This window comes from Suricata suricatta, chromosome 16 (genome assembly GCF_006229205.1).
Source record: "Suricata suricatta isolate VVHF042 chromosome 16, meerkat_22Aug2017_6uvM2_HiC, whole genome shotgun sequence".
Lineage (NCBI taxonomy): Eukaryota > Metazoa > Chordata > Mammalia > Carnivora > Herpestidae > Suricata > Suricata suricatta.
Window position 1 is genome coordinate 4,110,136 of NC_043715.1, and position 22,219 is coordinate 4,132,354.

Consider the following 22,219-nt stretch of genomic DNA (forward strand, 5'->3'; position numbering starts at 1 on the left):
CATATGTCATTCCCTCTCATTGCCATGTAGGACTCCATCGTGTATATATACCACATCTTCTTGATCCACTCATCAGGTGATGGACATTTAGGCTCCTTCCATGATTTGGCTATTGTTGACAGTGCTGCTATGAACACTGGGGTCCATGTGCTCCTATGCATAAGCACTTCTGTATCCCTTGGGTAGATCCCTAGCAGAGCACTCTCCAGTTTCTAGTCTCGTGTGCTCACAAAATTTAAGATAATCTCTTTTAGTTGTTGGGTGGCGTGACTATTTTATACTGGTTGCTATAAAACACGAAAAATTATTTTCTACGTTGTCACTTAGGCTGATTTTTCTCTGTCTCAGTGAATTTTGGCCTAAAGCCCGTAGGTTAGGAAGGTCACGCTGCGTGTAAGTGAGCCCCGTCTGTGGCGTGGTTCTGTCCCCTCGCAGCCGCGTGGAGCCGCGGGAGAGACCAAGCTGCTCTCGTTTGTAGGAACTCCCAGGAGGCTACGGCCGAGTGAAGCCCGATATCGTCACCTATGGCGCCGGAGTGAGGGGCTCCGGCGTGAAGGGGGGCTGCCGAGCCCTGTCGGGGACCAGCGTGGCCTCTCCGGTGGTCGCCGGCGCGGTCACCTTGTTGGTAAGGTAAGTGCTCCCCACAGAGAGGATGGGCTCCTGCAGACCACGGGCTGAGCCATGTGAGGGTCGGGAGGACCCCGTGAACCATGCTCCGTGTCTACCCTGTGCCGTGCAGGAGACTTTGTGTGAGAGGTGACAGGCCTGTGACACACTGTAAAGTCTGATTGTAAAGCGCTGTGTGAGGGCACAGAGCCTGCCTCTGCTTTTGTTCTGGCTTGAGAGCGCAGAGGGGAGGGGCGGGGAGAGAGGGGGAGTCCCCAGCGGGCTCCCTGCAGTCAGCGCGCAGAGCCTCATGCGGGGCTCGAACCCTTGAAAATGTGGGATCATGACCTGAGCCGAAGCCAAGAGCTGGAGGCTTCACCGACTGAGCTCCCCAGGCGCCCCTGTTCTGGTTTGTTTTCAGTAAGGACTTGTTTTCTAGGAGTGGTTTTAGGTTCGCAGCAGTGCTGAGGAAGACCAGGGCTTCCCGCATACCCTGTGCCGCCTCTCCTTTGTTTCCGGTGTGTCCGGTGGACCCATTCCGTGCTCCCCTTGCAGGTGCTCTGTCGTGTCTGTGAGGCCGGGCGCGGCAGGGCCGGTCCTCCCCGCCGAGCTCTCCTCCCCTCGGGACCCCCCTCTGAACGGTCTGCCAGCTAAGGCGCCGTGCCGCCGGGCAGCGGGACGGAGTTTCTCTGGCTTACTCACTCGCCGTCTCCCTGAATCCCTCACCGTCGTATCGGAGCTCCGTGAAATCCAACGCATGCAGTGAAATCGGAGGGCCTTCTTACAAGCCATTGACCAGAATTGACACTCACGGGCTCTGACTTAGTCGGATGGGCCACGTTCCTTGTTCTCAGAGCTCCGAAGACAGGTGTTTGGAGCTAGCATCTATTTTGGAATTCCCCCTCAAGTCCCTCTTTCTATTTACATGAGGCATAGTAGAGCTCCTGTCCTCTGGCAATGTAAAACTGTTTGAAAGTTACTATATTCTACGTTTAAAATTAAAACAAGGAAATGATAGTAAACGTTTTTATATTTAAAATTCTCTTTAAAGTTTCTGTTGGTTTTAGCTTCCGATGCCTGGGATTCTTTGATTTTTAATGAGTCGTCTTCGATAAAGGTAGACCCTCACCTGTGTCCTCCTTTTCCCCATCCTCTCCTTGGGGTTCAGAGTCAGATTCCAGGAAACGGGGACCCTGGCCAGAGTGGTCTCTGGCGAATAACCTCCGCCTGTCAGAAACCCTGTTTCCCTGCAGTTGTTGCTGCCTGCGGGGTGGGGGGGGGGGTTGGCGGGAAGGCGGGCTGCAGGGTGCCTGGTGCGCTCGGCCTTCCTCGCTCCGCGGAGGGGAGCCCTGTTGCGCGTGGGAACGGACACTGGCTCCTTTCCCCGCCAACCGGGACCGCGGCCGCACTGCCTACCGGCAGACCTGTCCCCTGTCCCCTGGAGGCGAGCGGGAAGGTGAGGGCGGACACTTTCTTTCCCGCAGCTTCTCTAAATACGGCTGCTTCTGGTGTCAGGGGCCTTGTGCTTTCCTTCTGCCCCTGCAGTAGATGAAAGTGCCACTTGTGGGGCCTGGACACATGCCTGGGGGGCCAGCGCTCCTGGGGAGCAGGACCCAGCCTGGGCTGGGGGCTCGGGATGCCCCGGAGTGCCTGGCAGCCCTTTGTTGTGTCATGGAGAGTCCGTGGCGGGGGGACTTTGTCGGTTAAGCCACCAACTTCGGCTCAGGTCATGATCTCGTGGCTCGTGGGTTCGAGTCCCTCCTCGGGCTCTGTGCTGACAGCTCGGAGCTGGAGCTGCTTCTGATTCTGTCCCCCTCTTTCTCTGCCTCTCCCCTGCTTGTACTCTGTCTCAAAAATAAACATTAAAAAAGAAGCAGCCATCCCACTTTACCTCCTTTTTCTCCGCCCACATCCATCAGATTTCCCGTCCAGGGCTGTCAGAAATCCCACCCACACTTCCAAGATCAGCCACCAACGTAGAAAGATGTTCAAGAACTGAGGAAAGTCTGTTTTTCTTTTTGCTTCCTGGGTTTTATCCTTGGCACTGAGGGGTGAAACTTCACTCGCACACATGATGCACAGGCCGCTGGTGCTGGTGCTCGGAGGCCCAGACCGTGGAGCCCGCGTGTCACTAGTTCCTGTCCAGGTGGAGCCGCGCGTTCTGTGTCCAGGGGCGCTCTGATGATGCGGCACGTCAGGCCTTATCCACCTGTCCTGTCTCACACGCAGGCTTTCCAGAACCATAAAGGAGGGCTGAGGCCGTGACCTTCACTCGGGCTCTGGGGCCCCTGCCTGTCCCGCAGACTCGGCTCCGGACCCTGTGTTTTCCCTTCGTTCCGCCACCAGGGGGCGCCCCAGCTCGTCTCCTTCCTTTTACCAGCAGACCTCCCTTCCCCTGGGTGCCAGCAGCCCTCACCTGTTCTGCCTCCTGTAACAGGCCTCGGAGGTCTCCTTAGTGGACTCATGGGGAACACGTTTCTGATGAGTGTAGCGTAAAGCCATGTGGAAGGCTCCGAAGTAGGCCGTCCCGAGACACCTGCAGAGTTGAGCCTGGTGCGTCTCCTCCTGCCCGAGCTTTACCAGAGACGCCCCCGCCACGTGCAGCGCCAGCCCCGAGGCCACGTGTTCGCACGACCACGCGTCAGGGTTAGTCCCGTTTCCCCCCCGCTGCCGAGAGAGCACGAGCAAACCTGTGCTTTTCCCTCCAGCACAGTCCAGAAGCGAGAGCTGGTGAACCCGGCCAGCATGAAGCAGGCCCTCATCGCGTCCGCACGGCGGCTGCCTGGGGTCAATATGTTCGAGCAAGGCCACGGCAAGCTGGATCTGCTCAGAGCCTACCAGATCCTCAACAGCTACAAACCGCAGGCAAGGTCGGTGCGCCGCCTCCCGCAGGCCCGGGCTCCTCCCTCTGCGCGCGGACTCCTAGCCTCCGACCGGGACCCGGTCACCCGTCACCCACACTGGGCCCTCGGGAGGGTCCACGCTGCTGCTCCCACGGGGGGACCACGCGGCCGCGCTGGAGCTGCTTTCCATGTCCCCATGCCCCGTTACTTAGGATACAGATAGTTTAAAGTACTGATTTGCCTGCTCCTTTTTCCTTTAAAAAATTTTTTTTAGTGTTTAAGAGAGAGTGAGTGGGGGAAGGGCAGAGAGAGAGGGAGACAGAATCAGAGACAGGCTCGAGGCTCTGAGCGGTCAGCACAGAGCCCGGCACGGGGCTCGAACCCACGAACTGCGAGATCATGACCGGACCCGAAGTCAGATGCTTAGCTGACTGAGCCCCCTAGGCGCCCCTCTTCTTTTTACTTCTAAAACTGTTTTTAAATCATCTTAGGTGTTTAGAAATGTGCAAACAGTTGTCACATACCCTTTATGAGGCCTCCCCTGATCCCAGCGCCTTTGCTGACAGCGCCTGGCCTGTTAAAGCCGTTGAAGAGCACGGTGCTGTGAGGGACCCGTGCCCTCGGGCCCCTGTGCTCCACGTCCGTCCTGCCCAGGGTTCCTCAGGGTCCCTCCTTCCGCCCCCGTCCGTGGTGCTTTGCTGTTCGTCTTTAATACGGTTGAGTTCATTAGTTGGTGATTCTTTGTGGGTCCCCCCATCCCCCACATCGTGAGCTGTGTGTCAGGTTCGTGAGCTCTGCTGTCAGAAGTGCACACGAAGGGTCCCCCCAGCCTTGCTGTCCCTGCTCCCGCCCCCCGGTCTCTCCACCCTGATGGTGGGTGATGGTCTCATCAGTCCTTCTGGTATTTCTTTCTGCACCAAAGAGCAAATACGCTATGTTCCTACATCCCTTTCTTACGTAAAGAGTAGCATCATTGCAAGTGGTTTGTTTGGTTGCGTCTTGCTTTCTTCACTTAGGAGCACCTGGAAGTGAGTCCATGTCCGTCTTCTTCCTTCTTAGAGCTGCAGCGCGGGTGGTGCGCCTGCTTGTTTACGCGGGCGTCTAAGGGACTTCCGCCGCTCTGCGGTCCTAAGCTCGCCACGAGTATCCTTGTGTGGAGCTGTCTTCGGGGGAGTTCCCGGAGTGGGGCGGCTCTGCGAGGTCCTGCCCTGCCCCCTCCCCCCCACCCCCCCAACCCCGGCCCCACGGGGCGCGCCCCTGCCCCCAGGCCCAGCTGTGGGGCGGCCCGCCACGCTCCGGCCAGTCTGGTGGGACAGAGGGCGTCTCACGGCTGCTTCCGCGTGCGTCCCTCCAGTTCCGAGGGGGACCCCGTGTTCGTGGGGAGGGGCCACATTCATGCCTTTCCTGTGAAGTGTCCGCTCGTTTCTTTTCCCCATTTTTCTCTGGGGATTTTGCCCCCCATCTTTAAAGATTACACACCCGAGTTACTGGCGCTTGGTCGGTGGTCCAGACGGCAGGTCTTCCTCTCTGCGTCTCGTCGTCCTTGGGTTTGGGTACCGTGTGCTGTCCGTGTGGCCCTCAGGCGCCCCGGGGGCTGGTCTCCTGTGACCGCTGCCGGCCCCGGTGTGGGGCTGGATGGCGTCTCCGGCACTAGCGTGCGAGGCCTTCACGCAGAGTCCTTCCCCTGCGTGTTTGCTCTCCTTTGTGTGCTGGAGCCTCGGGGGCGTGCGCAGTTTGTCCTCGTGCGTGGTGTGAGCTGCGGATCTCGCTTCATCTTTTGTTGCCGCACGGCCACCCGTTCGCGAGTGCCTTTGTCACAAAGTCCGTCTCCACCCCAGTGATTTGAGATGCCATCATTTGAGACTCCAGGTCCAGGGTGCTCACCGGGGTGGTCACCCACTCCTGCCGGCCACGGCGAGTCCCAGAGTGGCGGGAGGAAAGAGGCGCTCCCTGGCTGGTCCGGCCACGCGGGAGCAGTGTGGGCAGGCCGGCCTGGGGAGCCTTGCGCTGCCAGGTCCCCGGTGCCCGCGGCCCTCCGGTCCCCGTGGTGGCGCGCCCCACAGCTGTCTCGTTCTGTTGTCCTGCGACCGCCGCTCTGACGCCGTGCTCTGTGTTTCAGCCTGAGCCCCAGCTACATCGACCTGACTGAGTGCCCCTACATGTGGCCCTACTGCTCCCAGCCCATCTACTACGGAGGGATGCCGACCATCGTCAACGTCACCATCCTCAACGGCATGGGCGTCACCGGGAGAATCGTAGACAAGGTGACGCTGCCCTCTGGCTCGTGGTGCACGTGGATGTGGCCCAGCTCTTGTGCCGTGTCTCCTCCTCCGGAGTCAGAGGGGAGGCCCTCTTGCCTGGGCAGAGAGCCAGGGCATGGGCGGCAGCGATTCGTTTCCTCCGAGTCCTGTACACGCAAGCCCAGGGCCGGTTAATGGAAACGGTTTGCTCCGTTTCGTCTCTGGCATCGTGAGTGCGGCTCCCGAACCCACTCTGCCCGCGGCTCCGTGCCGCTGCCCGCCTGCTGGGCTCCGGAGCGGGCCCGAGCCGGCCCTTGGCTTGAGAAGGCGTGTTCCTTTCTTGAAGCTTGTTTTCTCGTTTGTCATCCTTATCACGTAAGCCTAACGGTAGCGGACGGGGGAGAACGGAGAAACCCCTCCCAGCCCTCACCTGACGCACCGGTTCTGTTCTCTCTGCAGCGGCTGGGACTTTAGCTTTTTGTTTTTCCCAGTTCTCATTATGTTGTAAACGTTGTTCAGTGTGACTTAGGCCCAGTTCCAGTGCGCTCGCTAACAGCTGTTTAATATTTCATAGGCGCAGTCAGTCATGGTTTACTGACCGCTTTTTGGAACCAAAACCATTTTTATTTTAGCCTTCAAGGAACAAACAGCCTGTTCTTTTTCAAGACAACCATGATTAGATTATAAAAATGGGCATTTACGTTGCAGCTTTACATAATCCAAAGGTTAAGAGGTTAACAGGAATTTCTGGTTGGGTGTCATTATAAGATACACAGAATCTAGCACAGGTCAAGGATTTCCATTCGTGCTCAGGTCCTTGTCCTTAGCGTTGTTGCAGCATTTCCGTGGAGCAGACTCCGGCCTGTGTGACCTGAACAGTCGTCAGGGGCGCCCGGGGCTCTGCCGGTTACGCGTCCGGCTTCGGCTCAGGTCAGGATCTCATGGCTCGTGGGTTCGAGCCCCACATCGGGCTCTGTGCTGACAGCTCAGAGCCTGGAGCCTGCTTCGGATTCTGTGTCTCCCTCTCTCTCTGCCCCTCCCCACTCCTCCTCTGTCTCTTTCTCAAAAATAAATAAACATTAAGAAAAAGATATGAGGGATGCCTGGGCAGCTCAGTCGGTAAAGTGTCTGACTCTTGGTTTCAGCTCAGGTCATGATCTCACGGTCTTGGGAGTTCGAGCCCCACATGGGGCTCCAACACCGACCATGTGGAGCCTGCTTGGGATTCTCTCTCCCCCTCTCTCTCTCTGCTCCTTCCCTGCTCACTCTCTTTCAGAAAATGAATAAATAAACTTAAAAAAAATTAAGAAACAGTCATCAAATATCAGAAGGCTGCCAATAATTTCCTTATCACTCTTTTTCACAGTATGAATTCTTTTTTATTTTTTTAGAAAGAGAGTGAGAGTGAGTTGGGGAGAGGGGCAGAGGGAGGAAGAATCCCAAGCAGGCTCCCCGCTAAGTGTGATGCGGGGCTCAGTCCCATGACCAGAGGGCCCTGAGGTCATGACCAGAGCTGAAACCAAGAGTCAGACATTCAACTGACTGAGCCACTGAGGTGCCCCACACAGTGTGATTTCTTTTTTGTTTATTGTGAGAGAGTGAGAGTGCGAGCAGGGGAGGGGCAGAGAGAGAGAGAGAGAGAGAGAGAGAGAGAGTCCCAAGCAGGCTCTGCACTGTCAGCATTGAGCCAACATGGGGCTCGAGCTCACTGTGAGATCATGAGCTGAAATCAGAAGTCGGACACTTAACTGACTGAGCCCCCCACATGCCTTCCGCCTCCCCCAGGATGAATTCTTGATGTGAGATTTGCCGGCAGGCCCGGAGGCGGCAGCCGCTGTGGCTACGCCGGAAGTGGCCTGTGTTCCCCGTAGTTTGCTTGTGGGCTCCGCTTGCTCACACGGTTCGGGGTCCAGCTGTAAACGCCCCACGGGGTGTCTCTGCATACAGGGTTTCCTTTTCTTCTGAATTATTTTCTTAACGGAGGCTCCCTGGATTGGAATCCGAGTCGGAGGGTGCGGACTGGTTATTCTGGCCCCTGGTTGGTACACACGGCCGAATGCTTCCCGAGAGTTCCATCCGCCAAGGCTGCTGCGGCAGGCTCTGTTTCCTAATTCTGTGAGGTTTCACAGACAGAGATAAAACTACTGTAAGACACACCCTTTTACATCCCGCGACTCCGTGGCTTCCAGTAGGTTCGCAAGTAGTGATTTCCGCCACCGCTTTTCTGTGGTTCCAGAACATTCTCATCAGCCCAGAAGGAAACCCTTGTTAGCAGTCCCTCCCCATTCTCCTTCCTCCGTGCGCTTCGCTGTGGAGCCCGGTCCGTGTCCGTGGGGCCGAGCGCGGGGCCTGTGGTGACTGGCCTTTGACGCAGCGCGTACCGTGTTTACGGTTGGCCCGCGTGGCAGGGCCTCAGTCCCTGGCCAGCTCGACGATCGTCCCTTGTGTGGATGGGCTGTGTCTACTTATTCATCACTTGGACATTTTGGGTTTGTTTGTAAATGGGTCATTTTTAAACTTTAAAACTAGAGGAGATGAGGGGCGCCTGGTGGCTCAGGGGGTTGAGTGTCTGACTTCGGCTCAGGTCACCTCCCATCTCTCCTTTTGTGGGTTCGAGCCCCATGTTGGACTCTGTGCTGACAGCTCAGAGCCTGGAGCCTGCTTTGGGTTCCGTGTCTCTCTCTCTCTCTCTCTCTGCTTCTCCCCTGCTCGCACTGTCTCTCTCTCAAAAGTAAATAATAAAAAACATTTAAAAAAAAAATCAGGAGGGGATCAGTGGGTGTCTTGCCTGACGCACACTTCTGCAGCTCGCTGGGCCGTGGCCCTCTCCAGGCCCGCCCGCAGATCGTCTCTCCGCCTGTGAGTCAGCTCTGTGTTCCCGTGTTGCTTTCCGCACCTCCCTGAGGCCAAGGAGTGACAAGTAAGAGACACACAGACACATGAGACGCTTGATGCAGAAACCGCAGCTGCGGACAGAGGAGGGCAGAGCGGGAGCAGACTGCAGCGGTGCGTGGCCGTGTCCCCGGGGCCGTGCTCTCCTGACGCACGTGGCCGATGACCAGGGAGGCTCCGTCTGTCCTGCACGCCTTTCTGGGACCTCATCAAGTCCCTTGTTCCCAGCGCGCGGAGAACCGAAGTCCAGTAAGGGGAGCTTGCGTGTGAGCCCGGCCGGGTGATTTCCGGGCAGCGTGAGCGGTGTCCGTCAGTCTGTCCGGGAGGAGGTAACCGCCGATGTGCTTTGCCCAGCACTTCCTCCCAGACCGTTCTTTCTCGAATGCGAGTCAGAATTACTTACTTTTGGTTTTGTACAAGTTCTATACTTTCAGGTGGCTGAATTTTCATCTTTTGTGATTTTTGTTGTTTCAAAAGTTAGAAACCTCTCTCTCCAGAGATCTGATAGGATCTTGATTTTATCTTCTAACGTTCCTTTTATGCTTATAAAATATTTAATCTTCTCGTCAGTGCTGAGTTAATTTGATAATGTGGCGTAAGAGATGGATAAAAATTAACTTCTCCTTTGGCAGCCGGTGGCCCCAAGAGCGTTGATCACAGGCCCCTTCTTCCCTCGGTGGTGGTGCTCGAGCCTGCAGATAGTTCTCTTTGTCAGAGTATTTTAATATGCTGACTCACTCGGGGGGAATATTGCTCTCAGGCCTGTGAGGGAAATGAGTAATTTGGGTTGGTTCGGAATACAGGTTCATTTTATAGGAGCTGATCTGGGTTTCTTCCAGATGTCTCCTCTCGAGCCCCCTCTTCCTCTGGGGGTCCCACAGAGACCCCGCCCCGTCAGTAGCTTCACACTCCGTGGGGACAGTTGCTCCGTGCCATTGTATGATTTTATTCCTTTAAGTCCACGTTGAGTCCGGTTCTTGAAGCATATACCTCGCTGGAGTCTCTTCTCAGATTGGACAGTTTTCGTTTATTTACATTCTCTGTCGGGTGGAAGTTCTTTGCCAAGGCGTATGTTGTGGAAAAAATTCTCTTTGAAATTGGAGGCTGCCCAAGATCGTGGTGTCTAGACTTTCCTGGCGGATGGTGTTCCAGGCGTCCTGTGGTCTGTGTCGCTTATCGCTTCGTGGGGTCCGAGAATGGCCTCGCTTCTGCCGGGAGCGCAGGAGCGGAGCGCTCACGCCGCCTTGCCTTTGTCCCGCAGCCCGACTGGCAGCCGTACCTGCCGCAGAACGGGGACAACATCGAAGTCGCCTTCTCCTACTCCTCCGTCTTGTGGCCTTGGTCAGGCTACCTGGCCATTTCCATCTCTGTCACCAAGAAAGCGGCCTCCTGGGAGGGCATCGCGCAGGGGCACGTCATGGTCACCGTCGCTTCCCCCGCGGAGGTGGAGGTGAGTGCGGGCCGGGGAGGGGCCGTCCTCCCCCCGTCCCCTGCGGGGAGCAGGGGCGCAGGCCGTGCGCCGGGGTCTCCGGTTGAAGCCCAGTGGGTGGACGGGATGGGCCCGAGGGCCGTGGCTGGTCTCTCCCGGGCCCGTGGGGCGGCCGATGTGGCCCATGCCGCTGCCGCCATGCGAGTGGCCGCAGACGCCGCGGTCCCGTGCCAGCGTCAGGCCCCCGACGACCACAGGACCACGCGCTCTCCAGAAGGGGCTGTGTCACCCAGGGCTTGTTAGGAACAGCATCTGAGATGGTCTGTCCTCAGCTCTTCGGCGGAGAGGTGGGGTGGGCTGAACTTGACGGCCGTTCCTGCCTTTGTTAGCAGGAGCTCTCGTGTTCGAGGTATTTGCGTTAAATCAATAAGTAGAAGTCATTTTCTATGCCCCCAGAGCTGAAGGTTTCTTCTGAGCAGAAGGGGCCATTCAGAGTTTAATTTATTTCAGTCAAAAAGCGGCACAGAACAGACGTCAACGGTGAAGCTCCCGATCAAGGTGAAGGTCATTCCCGCCCCGCCGCGGAGCAAGAGAGTTCTCTGGGACCAGTACCACAACCTCCGCTACCCGCCCGGCTACTTCCCCAGGGACAACCTGCGCATGAAGAACGACCCTTTGGACTGGTAAGCAGCCGCCGTGGCGGGAGCAAGGGCTGCTGCCCCCTCGGGAACCCGACCTCCGTCACCCCAGACGGGCTCCGGGCACGCCGCGCCTCCTCCCGGACTCCTGTCCTGGGCGCCGGAGACCCCGAGCTCGCCCTGGATGGCCGTCCGCCCGTCCTTCTGTCAAACCGGCAGCAGACCCTGCCGGCCCTCCCTCTGCCGCGCCTCCCGAATCCTGCCCTGATGGCTGCTGCCGCCCAGCTCCCCATCCCTCACCCCCGCGCGGGCTGTCGTCATTGCCTGCAAGGCGTCGCAGCCTCCCTGAACCCCATGCTCCACACAGCAGTCCTGGGGAGCCTAACAGGCAGGAGTGGGGGCACAGTTGGCCCCACTGTCTCCATGGCTGCCTGTCCAGACTTCCTCATGTGCCAGATGCCCTGGTGTGTCCCGCACGCTCCAGACCCTGCCCCGCAGCCCCACAGCCAGCCCTCCTGGCTTGCCCCCTGGGGCACCAGGCATGGCTTCCTCTGGGCCCAGGCCACAGGCTCATTAGGCCCTCGTGTGGGTTCCGGGGTCCGGACTCCCCGCCGCCGGGGGGAGGAAGGAGCCGTGCGCTTGCAGGAGCGCCGTGCTCTCTGCGCAGACGTCTCTCACCAGAGGCCGGGGACAGCAGTGGTGAGAGGTCGGTAGGTCGTCCCGGGGAGCCCACGGGCTGGGCCCCAAGGAGGAGCTGGCTCTGAGGGGCGGGGACGGGTGGCAGGAACGGGCCCTGGGCCCTTGGCGCCTCCGTGGCAGAGAACAGGGCAGGAGTATGAGCACGTTCAGGGGGAAAGGGATGGGGAGGCGTCTGTGGTGGCGGTCCATGAAGTCAGCAGCCGGGGGGGCCTGTCCCGCGCCTCCGCATTCCCAGGTGGCGTATGGCTGGTGGCGCTTGCCGCGGAGGCCGCCGCTGACGTGGTGCCCAGTGCACGTCACACAGCAGCTCCTGGGCCGCTCCCCGCCTCCCTTTGTCTCCTTCCGTGCGCCCGCAGGCCGACCTCGGGGTGGGGGCCGGGCTCCGCGGGGCCCCGGGTCAGAGGCCCGCCATGCGGGGCGGCCTTCGCCGCGGGCAGAGGGTCATCCTAGCGCCGAGCGTCTGTTCCAGGAACGGCGACCACGTCCACACCAACTTCAGGGACATGTACCAGCACCTGAGGAGCATGGGCTACTTTGTCGAGGTCCTTGGCTCCCCCTTCACCTGCTTTGACGCCGGTCAGTACGGTGAGTGACCGTGGTGGCTGGCCGGGGGGGGGGGGGGGGGGGGGGGGGGGGGGGGGGGGGGGGGGGGGGGGGGGGGGGGGGGGGGGGGCGAGATGGACCGCGGGGTGGAAGCGGCCGCGAGGGAGCAGGCGCGGCCTCCGGTCCTCGGGCTGCGGCGAGGCCCTGAGTCGGAGCGGCCGTGTTCCCGTCCGGCACGGTGCTGACCTTCAGGTAAAACGGGACCCTGTCAGACTGGGGCCGAGGATGTTTGCGCATTTTCTGTTCATCTGTTTGGTTTACTTGAAAAGAAACTGGTGCCACGTTTTGCTGCTTCTCGAGTGAGTGACACGTGGCTGCCTCGGGGGTCCCACGCGAAAGGGAGGCCAGGGCGGTTCGCAGGGGTCTGTGCTTCTGGACCCTGGTCCGTCCTTTCCCACCCCCTCCTGAGCGGCCCGGGCCCGCAGACCAGATGTCAGAGGCGATAGCCTGACCCGTGGACCTGCTGAGACGCGGTTTCTGAGGCAGTGGCCGCCGGCGCTCTGCCCCTCAGGAACTCTGCTCATGGTGGACAGCGAGGAGGAGTACTTCCCCGAGGAGGTGGCCAAGCTGAGGAGGGACGTGGACAACGGCCTTTCGCTCATTGTCTTCAGTGATTGGTACAACACGTCCGTCATGAGGAAAGTCAAGTTTTACGACGAAAACACAAGGTACTGATAGGAGCTGGTGTTTGGGTCAAAAATTTGGCAGAATTTTCAGGAATGAAATTCTGTGTAGCCGGTGCATCAGATGACTGGCTCGCCGGCAGCCCTTCCGGCCGTCCCCTCCCCCAGCAGCGATGGCCACTCGGCCGGCGCGCCCCTCCCCTCCCCTCCCCCAGCAGAGACACTCCCCAGAGTCAAGTCCAGTGCTCCTTCAGGCCAGGTGCTGAGTGAAAGGTTCCTAGTCTTGCCGTGTTGACCTTTGTTACTTGACTTTTACCCTTTCGTGTTCCCATCTCTCTGTTGTGGGATCTATACAAATTTAAATAGATTGAAGGAACGTCTATTGAAAGGAACCTTCCAGTAAATTAGTTATGGGTCAAGAATTCCCAGTGTTTCATGAATATATCATTTTCTTCTTCAGAGCCTGTGACTTACTCAAATTTTATTTATTTAGTTTTATAGTTTATTGTCAAGTTGGTTTCCATGGAACACCCAGTGCTCATCCCCACAAGTGCCCCCCTTCCCCTCCCCCCTCCCCCATCAGCCCTCAGTTTGTTCTCAGTATTTAAGAGTCTCATGAGTTGCCTCCCTCCCTCTCCTTAACTGTTTCCCCCTTCCCCTCCCCATGGTCCTCTGTTAGGTCTCTCCTGTTAGACCTTTGAGTGCAAACATATGGTATCTGTCCTTCTCCGCCTGACTTATGTCACTTACCAGGACACCCTCGAGGTCCATCCACGTTGCTATGAATGGCCAGAGGTCATTCTCTCTCATGGCCATGTAGTACTCCATTGTGTATATAAACCACATCTTGATCCACTCGTCAGTTGATGGACATGGGGCTCTTCCCATGATGTGGCTGTTGTTGACAGTGCTGCTATGAACATTGGGGTCCGTGTGCCCCGTGCGTCAGCACTCCTGTGTCCCTCGGGTAAATTCCTGACTCACTCGAACTTTAAAGCCTCCTCCTCCTCCTCCTCTTGCTCTCATGGACCCTCAGGCTCCAGGCCCCGTGGCGGTGTGTTAATGGAAGCGGTGCGTGAAGGGACTCTGGCTCGGGCGTACTCTGCGCGCCGGCTGGAGTGCGCCCGCTGTGCGCCCGCTCACGCCCAGACCGCAGCTCTCAGCTCCCTGTGTGCCGGGCGGGCCTCTGCGGGGGAGCGGTCGGGGGGGGGGGTTAACCCCTCGTAACCCGCACCCCTTGCTGCTCCCGCAGGCAGTGGTGGATGCCGGACACCGGAGGGGCTAATGTCCCTGCTCTGAACGAACTTCTGTCTGTCTGGAACATGGGGTTCAGCGATGGCCTGTATGAAGGGGATTTCACCTTAGCAAACCACGACAGTAAGCGCCTGCGTTCTACCAGGGCCCGTTGTCTCTCGAGGTGCGAGAGCGGGGGAAGTGGGGCCACGGGGGAGCCAGTGTCCCTGGACAGGACTGTGCAGAAGGCCGGTGGCCGTCGCTGTGTTCCTGTAGCGTTCCTAATCCCGGCGCCGCCTGTCCGGCTCCTTACTTCCTGTGGGTTCCCAGAGGGGAAGCACCTCCCGGGCCCCTGACTTCTCGAGTCCTGTTCGTGAAACCGCTTTGCACGTCCCCGTGCAAAGATGAGTTCTTGGTGACTGGTTTCTGGAACAGCATCCTGAGCATTACTGTCACTAACTCTGCTCGCCCCGGTGAGGGCTCGGGCCTCTCAAGTCTGTTCTGAACCCCTGTGTGAATAGCACTTTTTATTTATTGATTTATTTTTAAACGTTTTATTTATTTTTGATACAGAGAGAGACAGTAATAGTAGCCTTTGTCTTAGAATTAAAAGTAATGTTAGAGAGGCTGTCCTATCTGAAGAGCCATCCGGGGTCAGGGAGGAACTGGGCGCGGAGCGTCGCTGTGACTAACCGAGGCCTGCTTCGCAGTGTACTACGCGTCGGGCTGCAGCATCGCCAAGTTCCCAGAAGATGGCATCGTGATAACGCAGACCTTTAAAGACCAGGGTAAGGACGCTGCTTGGTTTCTGCCCCTTTTTTTCCTTCAACAGTTTTAGTGCCTATAAATCACGTTTGCTTTTATTTTTAGGTTTTTTTTCACATTTACTCTTTCACGGTGTACAGTTCCGTGACCGTCGGTGTATTCACAGAGTTGTGCAGCCATGACCGTGATCTGTTTTCCAGAATATTTTTCCTTAATCACCCTGTACCTGTTAGCAGTTGTGTTTTTTAAAGAAACTCGTTATTTGCATGGTGCCTGCTTCAGGCGAGCCTCCCGGGGGCGGCTCGGGCGCGGCGGGGAGAGAGGGGTTTGAGTAGGTGTGGATGCAGGTCACTGCACTGGTCACTGGAAACAGGATTTCCTAGAGGACGGCCGTTGAGTGTTTGCAGATTTTCTTCTTCTTAAACTACCTTCAGAGTCGCTTGAAACTTTTGTTCCTGTTTGCAGCTTGCTCTTCTGTGATTGCCAAGACTGGGAAGAGTTTAGAAAAATGTCGACTGCATTTTATTTATTTATTTGTTTATTTTAATGTTTTTTATTTATTTTTGAGAGACAGAGAGAGATAGTGTGAGCAGGGAGGGTCAGAGAGAGAGGGGGAGATGCAGAATCCAAAGCAGGCTCCAGGCTCTGAGCTGTCAGCACAGAGCCTGATGCGGGGCTCGAGCCCACGAATCTGAGATCATGACCTGAGCCGAAGCGGGACGGTTAACCGACTGAGCTGCCCAGGGGCCCCTCGACTGTGTTTTAAAGCTCTTAACTGTGTAAAGAATATTAATTACCCAGTCATCCCTTCACATTCCTTTACGGATCTGAAAGAAGGAGTGCGTGGCCGGCTCGGTCAGTAGAGCGTGGGACTGTCCATCTCGGGGCTGTGAGTTTGAACTCCTCCTTGGGTGTAGAGATGACTTAAAATCTTAAAAAAAAAAAAAAAAAGAAAGAAAACAAAGAATTTGAAGGCAGGAAAGGCTCTGGGTGCAGTTGTGGTTCTGAGGAAGGCTGATGGGCATCTGCTGTCATGTGGAGTCCCCGGCAGTCACGGTAGTTGAAAATGACAAAGCAGAATTTCCTGCTTATCCACTTGCGTTTCCAAGACAGAATTTATTTATTTTTTTATCTCCGTCCAGGCAGGGTCGGTCTGTGAGCAGGTCTGTGTGTATGAGGTAGGGTTTTGACTGCAGGCAGGTAAATGATCGTGCCTTCCCCGCCACTGGCCCGGCTCACCGTGGGGTGGTGGCTCTTTTCTGGCGCCTGTCTCTCGCCGGCGGCGGCCGTTCTGGTGCGGCTGGGAGCAGCGGTGTCGCCTTCAGCCTGTTTGCACCTGGTTTGGAGGATAGCAGTCCCCGGAGATGGGAGGGCGCCTTCCTTGTTTTCTTCTGCTGCTGGTGACTTACCCTGAAACCTTTTCTAAGGGGCTTTTATATCCAGATAGCCTTTCAGGGGAATAATCTTTTGGGTACAAAACAGAAATTTGAAAATCTGGGTTATGCTAGGTCGAGAGGGAACCTTTTGTTCGAAACGACCCGGTGACAAACCACGCGGCTGTGTGGTGATGGCGTGCGCGTGCACCCCATTCTGTTTTGCTACTCTGTCTTTCCCTCTGACAGAGACAATATCACTTCCTCTTCCGCCCTCTTCCTACTGGGAACGGGGTGCCGTAGTTTTATAGCCACAGACGTTTCAGCTGTCACCAGCGCGGCAAGTGCCATGATGGAAATGTGCGCCACGGCCAGTGCAGGGGCGGGCGTGAGCTCCAGGGCCGGACGCGCACGGGACGTGGTGGTGTCGCCGCATCCGCCACCCATGGTGTTCACGCATCTTTAACTTCTTGGTTCGCTAAGCATTGTAAACCGTGTCGTCTGCTTGGGCAGAGCTCAGAAAGCTCTGCTGTTGGAACATTTGTAATTGTGACCCCAATATGCATTTAAGGTCCGTGGGCATAGGACTTAAAAGTTAGTGGCCTCTGTCCTGACGTTGCGCCGGGTGCACGGAACTGAACCCACAGGGGGGGTCTGTGTTGAGCAGCAGCTGTGTGGCGGGAACGAGGGTCGGACGCTGTCACCAGGACCGCAGGTGCCGGACACCGCCGTTCCCAGCGAACACGGGAGAGGCCGTGTGGAGATGGCTTTTGCTAAAAACCCAAGTTCGCAGCACTTAAGACGCTTTCTTTTGTAAAAGCCGGCACGGCTGTGGTTGGGCGGTAGGTTTCGCTGGGGCATTGTTGTGCGGACTGAGTGTCGAGCGGCGCCTGGAGAATCACTCACCCCTCAGCCTCGGTTTCCGCTGTGCTGTTATTTCAGGGCTGGAGGTCTTAAAGCAGGAAACGGCAGTTGTTGAAAACGTCCCCATTTTGGGACTTTACCAGACTCCAGCCGAGGGCGGAGGCCGGATCGTGCTGTACGGGGACTCCAACTGCTTGGATGACAGTCACCGGCAGAAGGGTGAGGACTGATGGTGGGGCCGGGACGCAGGCGGGGCTCCGTGACCATGACCCACGAGCTCTCTGTCCCCCTGGTCCCTGAAGAGGCACCGGTAAGGGGCTGGAGCAGAGAGGCCTGCCCGAGAGCAGGTGGGCAAGCCCTGCGGGGCGTCTGCACACTGAGGAGGGCCCGGCGGGCCGGGGGCCGGGGCCAGGGCCTTCAGTGGAGCGGCTCTCTGCTGACCAGCCCCCCCCCCTGCCCCTCCGCGCCCTTCCCAGGCCGGACCCACTCTTCCCCGAGGGCTGGCGCCTGGCTCTCCTCCCAGAACTGGGGGTTTGGCTGCTGTGAGCCTTCAGTGGGGGCATCGGGCACCCCCAGCGGGCGCGGAGGGAGCTCACACGGGAGGACTGGTTGTTAACAGCCCTGTTCTTTGTTAGCATCTCTCGGTGCCTCCCCTGAATTTGGGGTTCCGAGCCTGAACACAGACTGTTTATTTCTCTCATTTTGTAAAGGGGGAAACGGGATGTGAAAGCGCTGCATCCTTGGCCTGGCGAGGTGGCCACAGAACCAGGTCCTGGAGGCGGGTGGGGGGCTCACACTTGCAGTGAAGCGGCCCCAGCGGAGAGCGAAGCCACTGGAGCACGAGCTGGGAGCGGCCTGCGCCTCCCTCTGGGTGAACTTGAGGTTGACTCAGTTCCTGTGTTTTGTGTGAATCCTTAGGATACGGTTGGTCTTCTTTAAAAAGGTTAAAGGCACAGTTGAAAGGAGACTAATGTTTTATTTCCACAGAGAGTTTCTTTTAAAACCGGAGACCTCCTGGTAAGCGTCTCTATTAAAATTTTAAATGCCGAGAGGACTGTCCTGGTCCTAAAGCCCACGGCGGCAGCGCCCCTGAGCGAGCGAAGGGCTGGCTGGTGTCGCGCGGCCGGTCAGTCGGGTCCCGCGTGGGGGCAGCGGCACCTCTGTGCCCTGACGAGACGGCCCCCCGCGTGGCCTGCCGCCAGCGCCTCAATTCGCTGCACGTCCCAGAGCGCCTGGCCGTGTCCCGTTCGCGTGTCGTGTGTGGGGCCTGCCGGCCCCGACTGCTGGCTTGTGCTCGTGACCTCGAAGCCACCTCCTGGCGGACTGCACTGCGTTCTCTGCTCCGCTCCCCCTGCACCAGCACAGCCTCTGGCTCTGGGCAGGAGCTCGGTCCCCAGTCCCCGAGCCTCTCGGCCTCCTGTTCCCGAGCCGTCCTGCCATGTGGTCTGGCCGTCCCCGAGCGGGCGCCGTTCTGGCCTCAGCTCCCAGAGCCAGGTGGCGCTCGGCCAGCCTGTCCAGCCCAGCGCCCAGTGGCACTGACCCACCTGGGCCCCGGGCCGGGTCCTGCCTGTCGTGCTGCTGTCCGTGGGCCGGCGCCGGCCGTGGAGAGTGTGCGCTTCTCCAGAATCGGCGGTCCCTCGCCTCCCCTCCCGTGGGGGCTTTCATTTCCTGTTGGGCTTCCTTGTTAAGCTCTGCTCCCTAAACAGCGTGCCCTTGAACCCACAGACTGCTTTTGGCTCCTGGATGCGCTCCTTCAGTACACGTCGTACGGGGTGACCCCTCCCAGCCTCAGTCACTCCGGGAACCGGCAGCGGCCTCCCAGCGGAGCCGGCTCGGTCACTCCAGAGAGGATGGAGGGTGAGTGGGCCCGGGGGGGCCGACGGGGGGCCGGCGGTCCTCCGCCCTTCTCCCGGGCATGGGGAGGGTGCTCCCTCCCGAGGGCCTCACAGAGCCCTGGGGCCCGGGGTCTCTGGGAAGAAGGGCCAGTGTTGCTGGCACTGACCAGTGCCAGGCGCCAGGCTGGGGGGGCTCACACGGCCTCTCGGAACTCTGGGAAGATCAACCCCAGTCTTTCCAGTCCACACATGAAGACGCAGGGGCGTGGGGGCTGGGGAGGGGGGAGGCGTGGCGGCCTCGCCCGCTGTGCACAGGGCAGGTCCTCACCGCCGGGACCGCAGAGAGGCTGGTGTGAGCCAGAGATCGAGCCCACACCTTCCAGGGGCCACGTTCGAGAAGCGACAAGGAGCAGGTGAAGTTCGTTTTAGTAAAATATGTCGGCCCAGGTCACCCAAGTGTTCCTGCATAAGCGTGTGACCATGGCGCCAGCCCATGGACACCCGTTTCAGTTGGTCGGTAGCCACATGCGGCTACAGGACTGGACGGTGCATGTCTAAAAACTCAAACGCTTGGATGCTTGGAAATGCACAAGTGTTGGTTTTGCCTGAGAGTTAAATTCTCCAAAGGAGAAAGATGGTCTTCAGGACGTCTCCCTGCAGGTCAGATTCCGTGACTAAAGCCCTGTGCCCGCACCCGAGGTCAGGAGAGGTCGCCGGGCCCCCGTCCCAGGGCACCGTGCAGCGCAGGCCCCCAGCCCGGGAGACGGGGTCCCGGGGCCGTGGCGGGCCTGTCGCGGGAGGGCGCGGACACCGAGCCGCCTGGCTGTGTTCCTCGCATCCTAACGACCACGCTTCTCCACCGCAGGGAACCACCTGCACCGCTACTCCAAGGTCCTCGAGGCCCGCTGGGGGCGCCCGGAGCCTCGGGCCCTGCCGGCCTGTCCGCACCTGTCGTGGGCCAAGCCGCAGCCGTTAAACGAGACGGCTCCGAGGTTAGCGCCTCCTGTGCTTTTCCACTCCTCCTGCGGGGCTAATGATTCACTGCTTTTTTTTTTTCCGAGAGAGAATGGAATTTTACTGACATCATTATCAAGAAGTCAGGTCTCCTGCTTGTCATTTTGTGATGACATTTAAGGTGGCGCGCCCCTGTGGCGTCCCACCTGAAGAGGCGCTTTGGCTGATGAGCATCGTGTACGGGGCTGATTCTTGCCTAAAACGCTGAGGTCTGGCCACGCTGTCACTTGCACAGACGCTCTGATCCTGGGTTCAGGTCTAGGAGTCGAGGGCTCCCTGTTCTGATGGGTCTTCTGTTGACCTGGGGGGCCGAGACTGCTCGGGGCAGGGGTGCACTCCCAGCCTGGCCCGCGGCGTGTCTGCACCCTTACCCCCGCGCCCAGCGTGGTCCCCGAGGGAAGGCGCTCCGGCCACGGCAGGTCCTTGCCGTTCGCGGTGTCCGGACACTGCCGTCTGCCTGCCGCTCCATCTCGTCGCTCCACCCCCGCCGTCCTCCGCCTCCTTCACTTTCAGGAGCCGCAGCAGGGTCACCCCTGCTGTTGCTGTCTGGGCACAGCAGCTGGCTTAGCGCCCTGGGTCCCGTTTGCTCCCCGCCCAGGGTCCCAGCGCGGTGGAGCAGGGCCCGTGTTCCAGGCAGCTTGGGGGGCGGTCCTCCCCCCAGTCTCCTTGGAGCGGTGCTGCAGGAACCCCCCCACCACACCCTGCAGGCAGCTCACCTCGGGCACCCCCTCCAGGCTGTCCGCCTGGCTTGGATCCTGGCGGGCACAGGCATACAGGCATTGGTGTAGCGGGGGACAGAGGGCCACCGTCTGTGCTGGGAGCCACCGAGAGGAGGATGTCTGCACGTCCTCACCGAGCCCCCGGCGCACTGCTCACCTGGAACGTGCCCGGTGGAGGACCTGGGGTCGTGGGGTCCTCGTGCCCCCTCAGCGGGCTCTCCCTGGAGCTAATCTCGGGGTGTTCTCCATCCCAGGTAGCCTCCCGTCACCCCTGCATCCCCGCTGAGATTCCGCCCCACTCCTCCCCGTCCCCGCTCACCCCGCTTCCAGCCGTGTCGGCAGTGCTGCCGTGGACGGCATTGGCCAGAGTTCCCGTGGTGCCGTTGGGGACTCAGAAACAGTAAGGCCTCGCTTGGTCTTACCCCCCACTTCACGTCCTGTTGACAGTTATTCTCGGTCCCCAGAGAGCCGCCCCTGGGTCTCGATTCTGGTGCTAAGACGTGTGAGACCATGTCGGGCGGCTGGTGTCCGTCAGCCCAGCGCTCGGCACACATTTCCCTCCATCTCTGAGATGAAGACCCATTTCTCGGTGTCTTTGCTGGACATCGGGTGTCCTTCTTTAGAGTGATCGCAGGAGTGTCACACCCAGGAGGAGCCGTGGGCAGGGGGCCCCCTGCTTCCTTCCATCAGAGCGTCACCAAATCCTCAGACGACCGTGCAGCCTGGTGATGCTCGCACAACTGTTCAACCAGGAAGTGCCGTTCTCGTGTCACACCTCACACGGGGCGGGGCGCACACGTGCGTGTCACTGTCACGCCCCACACACAGCCCCACACATGTGCATCTCACTCACACCAGGCACACAGCCCTGCCCCGCGTTCAGCTGCAGGGTCAGGAGGCTTCGGGGGCCCCGGTCCCTAACTCAGCGGTAGCAGTTTAGCTTTTGGGCCGATGGAACCGGACACAAGCGGTTGTGTCCTGGGAGGCGGACCGTCTGTCCCGCTCTCTGGTGCCCGCAGGACAGGGGTGCGCAGGGGCTCCGCCAGGTGTGGTGCCCCTCGGCAGAGACGTGCGCGTGCCTGCCGGCTGCCCGGGTCCCTGAGCCCCAGCTCCGGCCCCTGTCCTCAGGCTCCTTCCGGAGGTCAGCATGTGGCGTCCTCTCCCACTGCTTGGGGATGTGGCCACTTGAAGCAGAAACAGGCTCTTGGGGGCCCGGTAGAAACCCAGGAGCACCGACCTCTCGTGTGCAGGGACTTGACTGACATTTCTGCCTTGGGACCTGTCACCGGTGCGCTCTGCACTTGGGCTTGGGTGTCGATGGGACCTCACTTCACTTTTCTCTGAGACTCACTTGTTCGGTCTTGGGCATCGGCTGAGCTGCGTAGGCCAGTGCGATTGCTCACTTGTATTTTGTTCTCATCCGTTTTCCTGAAGCAACCTTTGGAAACATCAGAAGCTGCTCTCCATCGACCTGGACAAAGTGGTGTTACCCAACTTCCGATCGAACCGGCCCCAAGTGAGGCCCTTGTCTCCCGGGGAGCGCGGCGCCTGGGACATTCCCGGAGGTCAGTGCTCCGCCGCCTCGTTCGGGTGCCTCCGCGCCCCCGGGGCGGCCAGCGGCGAGCATGGGAGCCCCGCACCGTGACCCCTCGGCTCCGCCTGCCTCCTCAAGCTGGCGTGTCTTTCGGGCGGCTGGTGTGGCACCTGAACTTGTCCAGCAGAGTCACTTGCATGCTCTTGTTAAAGTTCTGCCAACGAGCACGGGTCCTGTGTCCTGGGGAATGCCTGTCGCCTGCTGGTCCCGCTCCCGGCCAGTGGCTGAGCCTCCTGGTCCCTGCACCCT

At 59.1% G+C, this 22,219-nt stretch overlaps 1 protein-coding gene across 2 annotated transcripts in view; it reads left to right on the plus strand.

Moving 5' to 3' along the window:
* The window catches only part of MBTPS1 (membrane bound transcription factor peptidase, site 1), a 49,480-nt gene that overhangs the window by 24,306 nt on the left and 2,955 nt on the right, over positions 1-22,219 (plus strand). The window contains exons 10-22 of one of the 2 annotated variants that reach the window (XM_029925292.1): positions 479-630; positions 3,315-3,476; positions 5,569-5,713; positions 9,843-10,031; positions 10,521-10,693; positions 11,817-11,932; positions 12,462-12,618; positions 13,826-13,950; positions 14,517-14,594; positions 16,887-17,027; positions 18,534-18,665; positions 19,509-19,635; positions 21,811-21,941. In XM_029925292.1, the coding sequence (XP_029781152.1) occupies positions 479-630; positions 3,315-3,476; positions 5,569-5,713; positions 9,843-10,031; positions 10,521-10,693; positions 11,817-11,932; positions 12,462-12,618; positions 13,826-13,950; positions 14,517-14,594; positions 16,887-17,027; positions 18,534-18,665; positions 19,509-19,635; positions 21,811-21,941 (1,828 nt within the window). The remainder of the gene's footprint in view (positions 1-478; positions 631-3,314; positions 3,477-5,568; positions 5,714-9,842; positions 10,032-10,520; positions 10,694-11,816; positions 11,933-12,461; positions 12,619-13,825; positions 13,951-14,516; positions 14,595-16,886; positions 17,028-18,533; positions 18,666-19,508; positions 19,636-21,810; positions 21,942-22,219) is intronic. The other variant, XM_029925293.1, reaches the window with a different exon arrangement.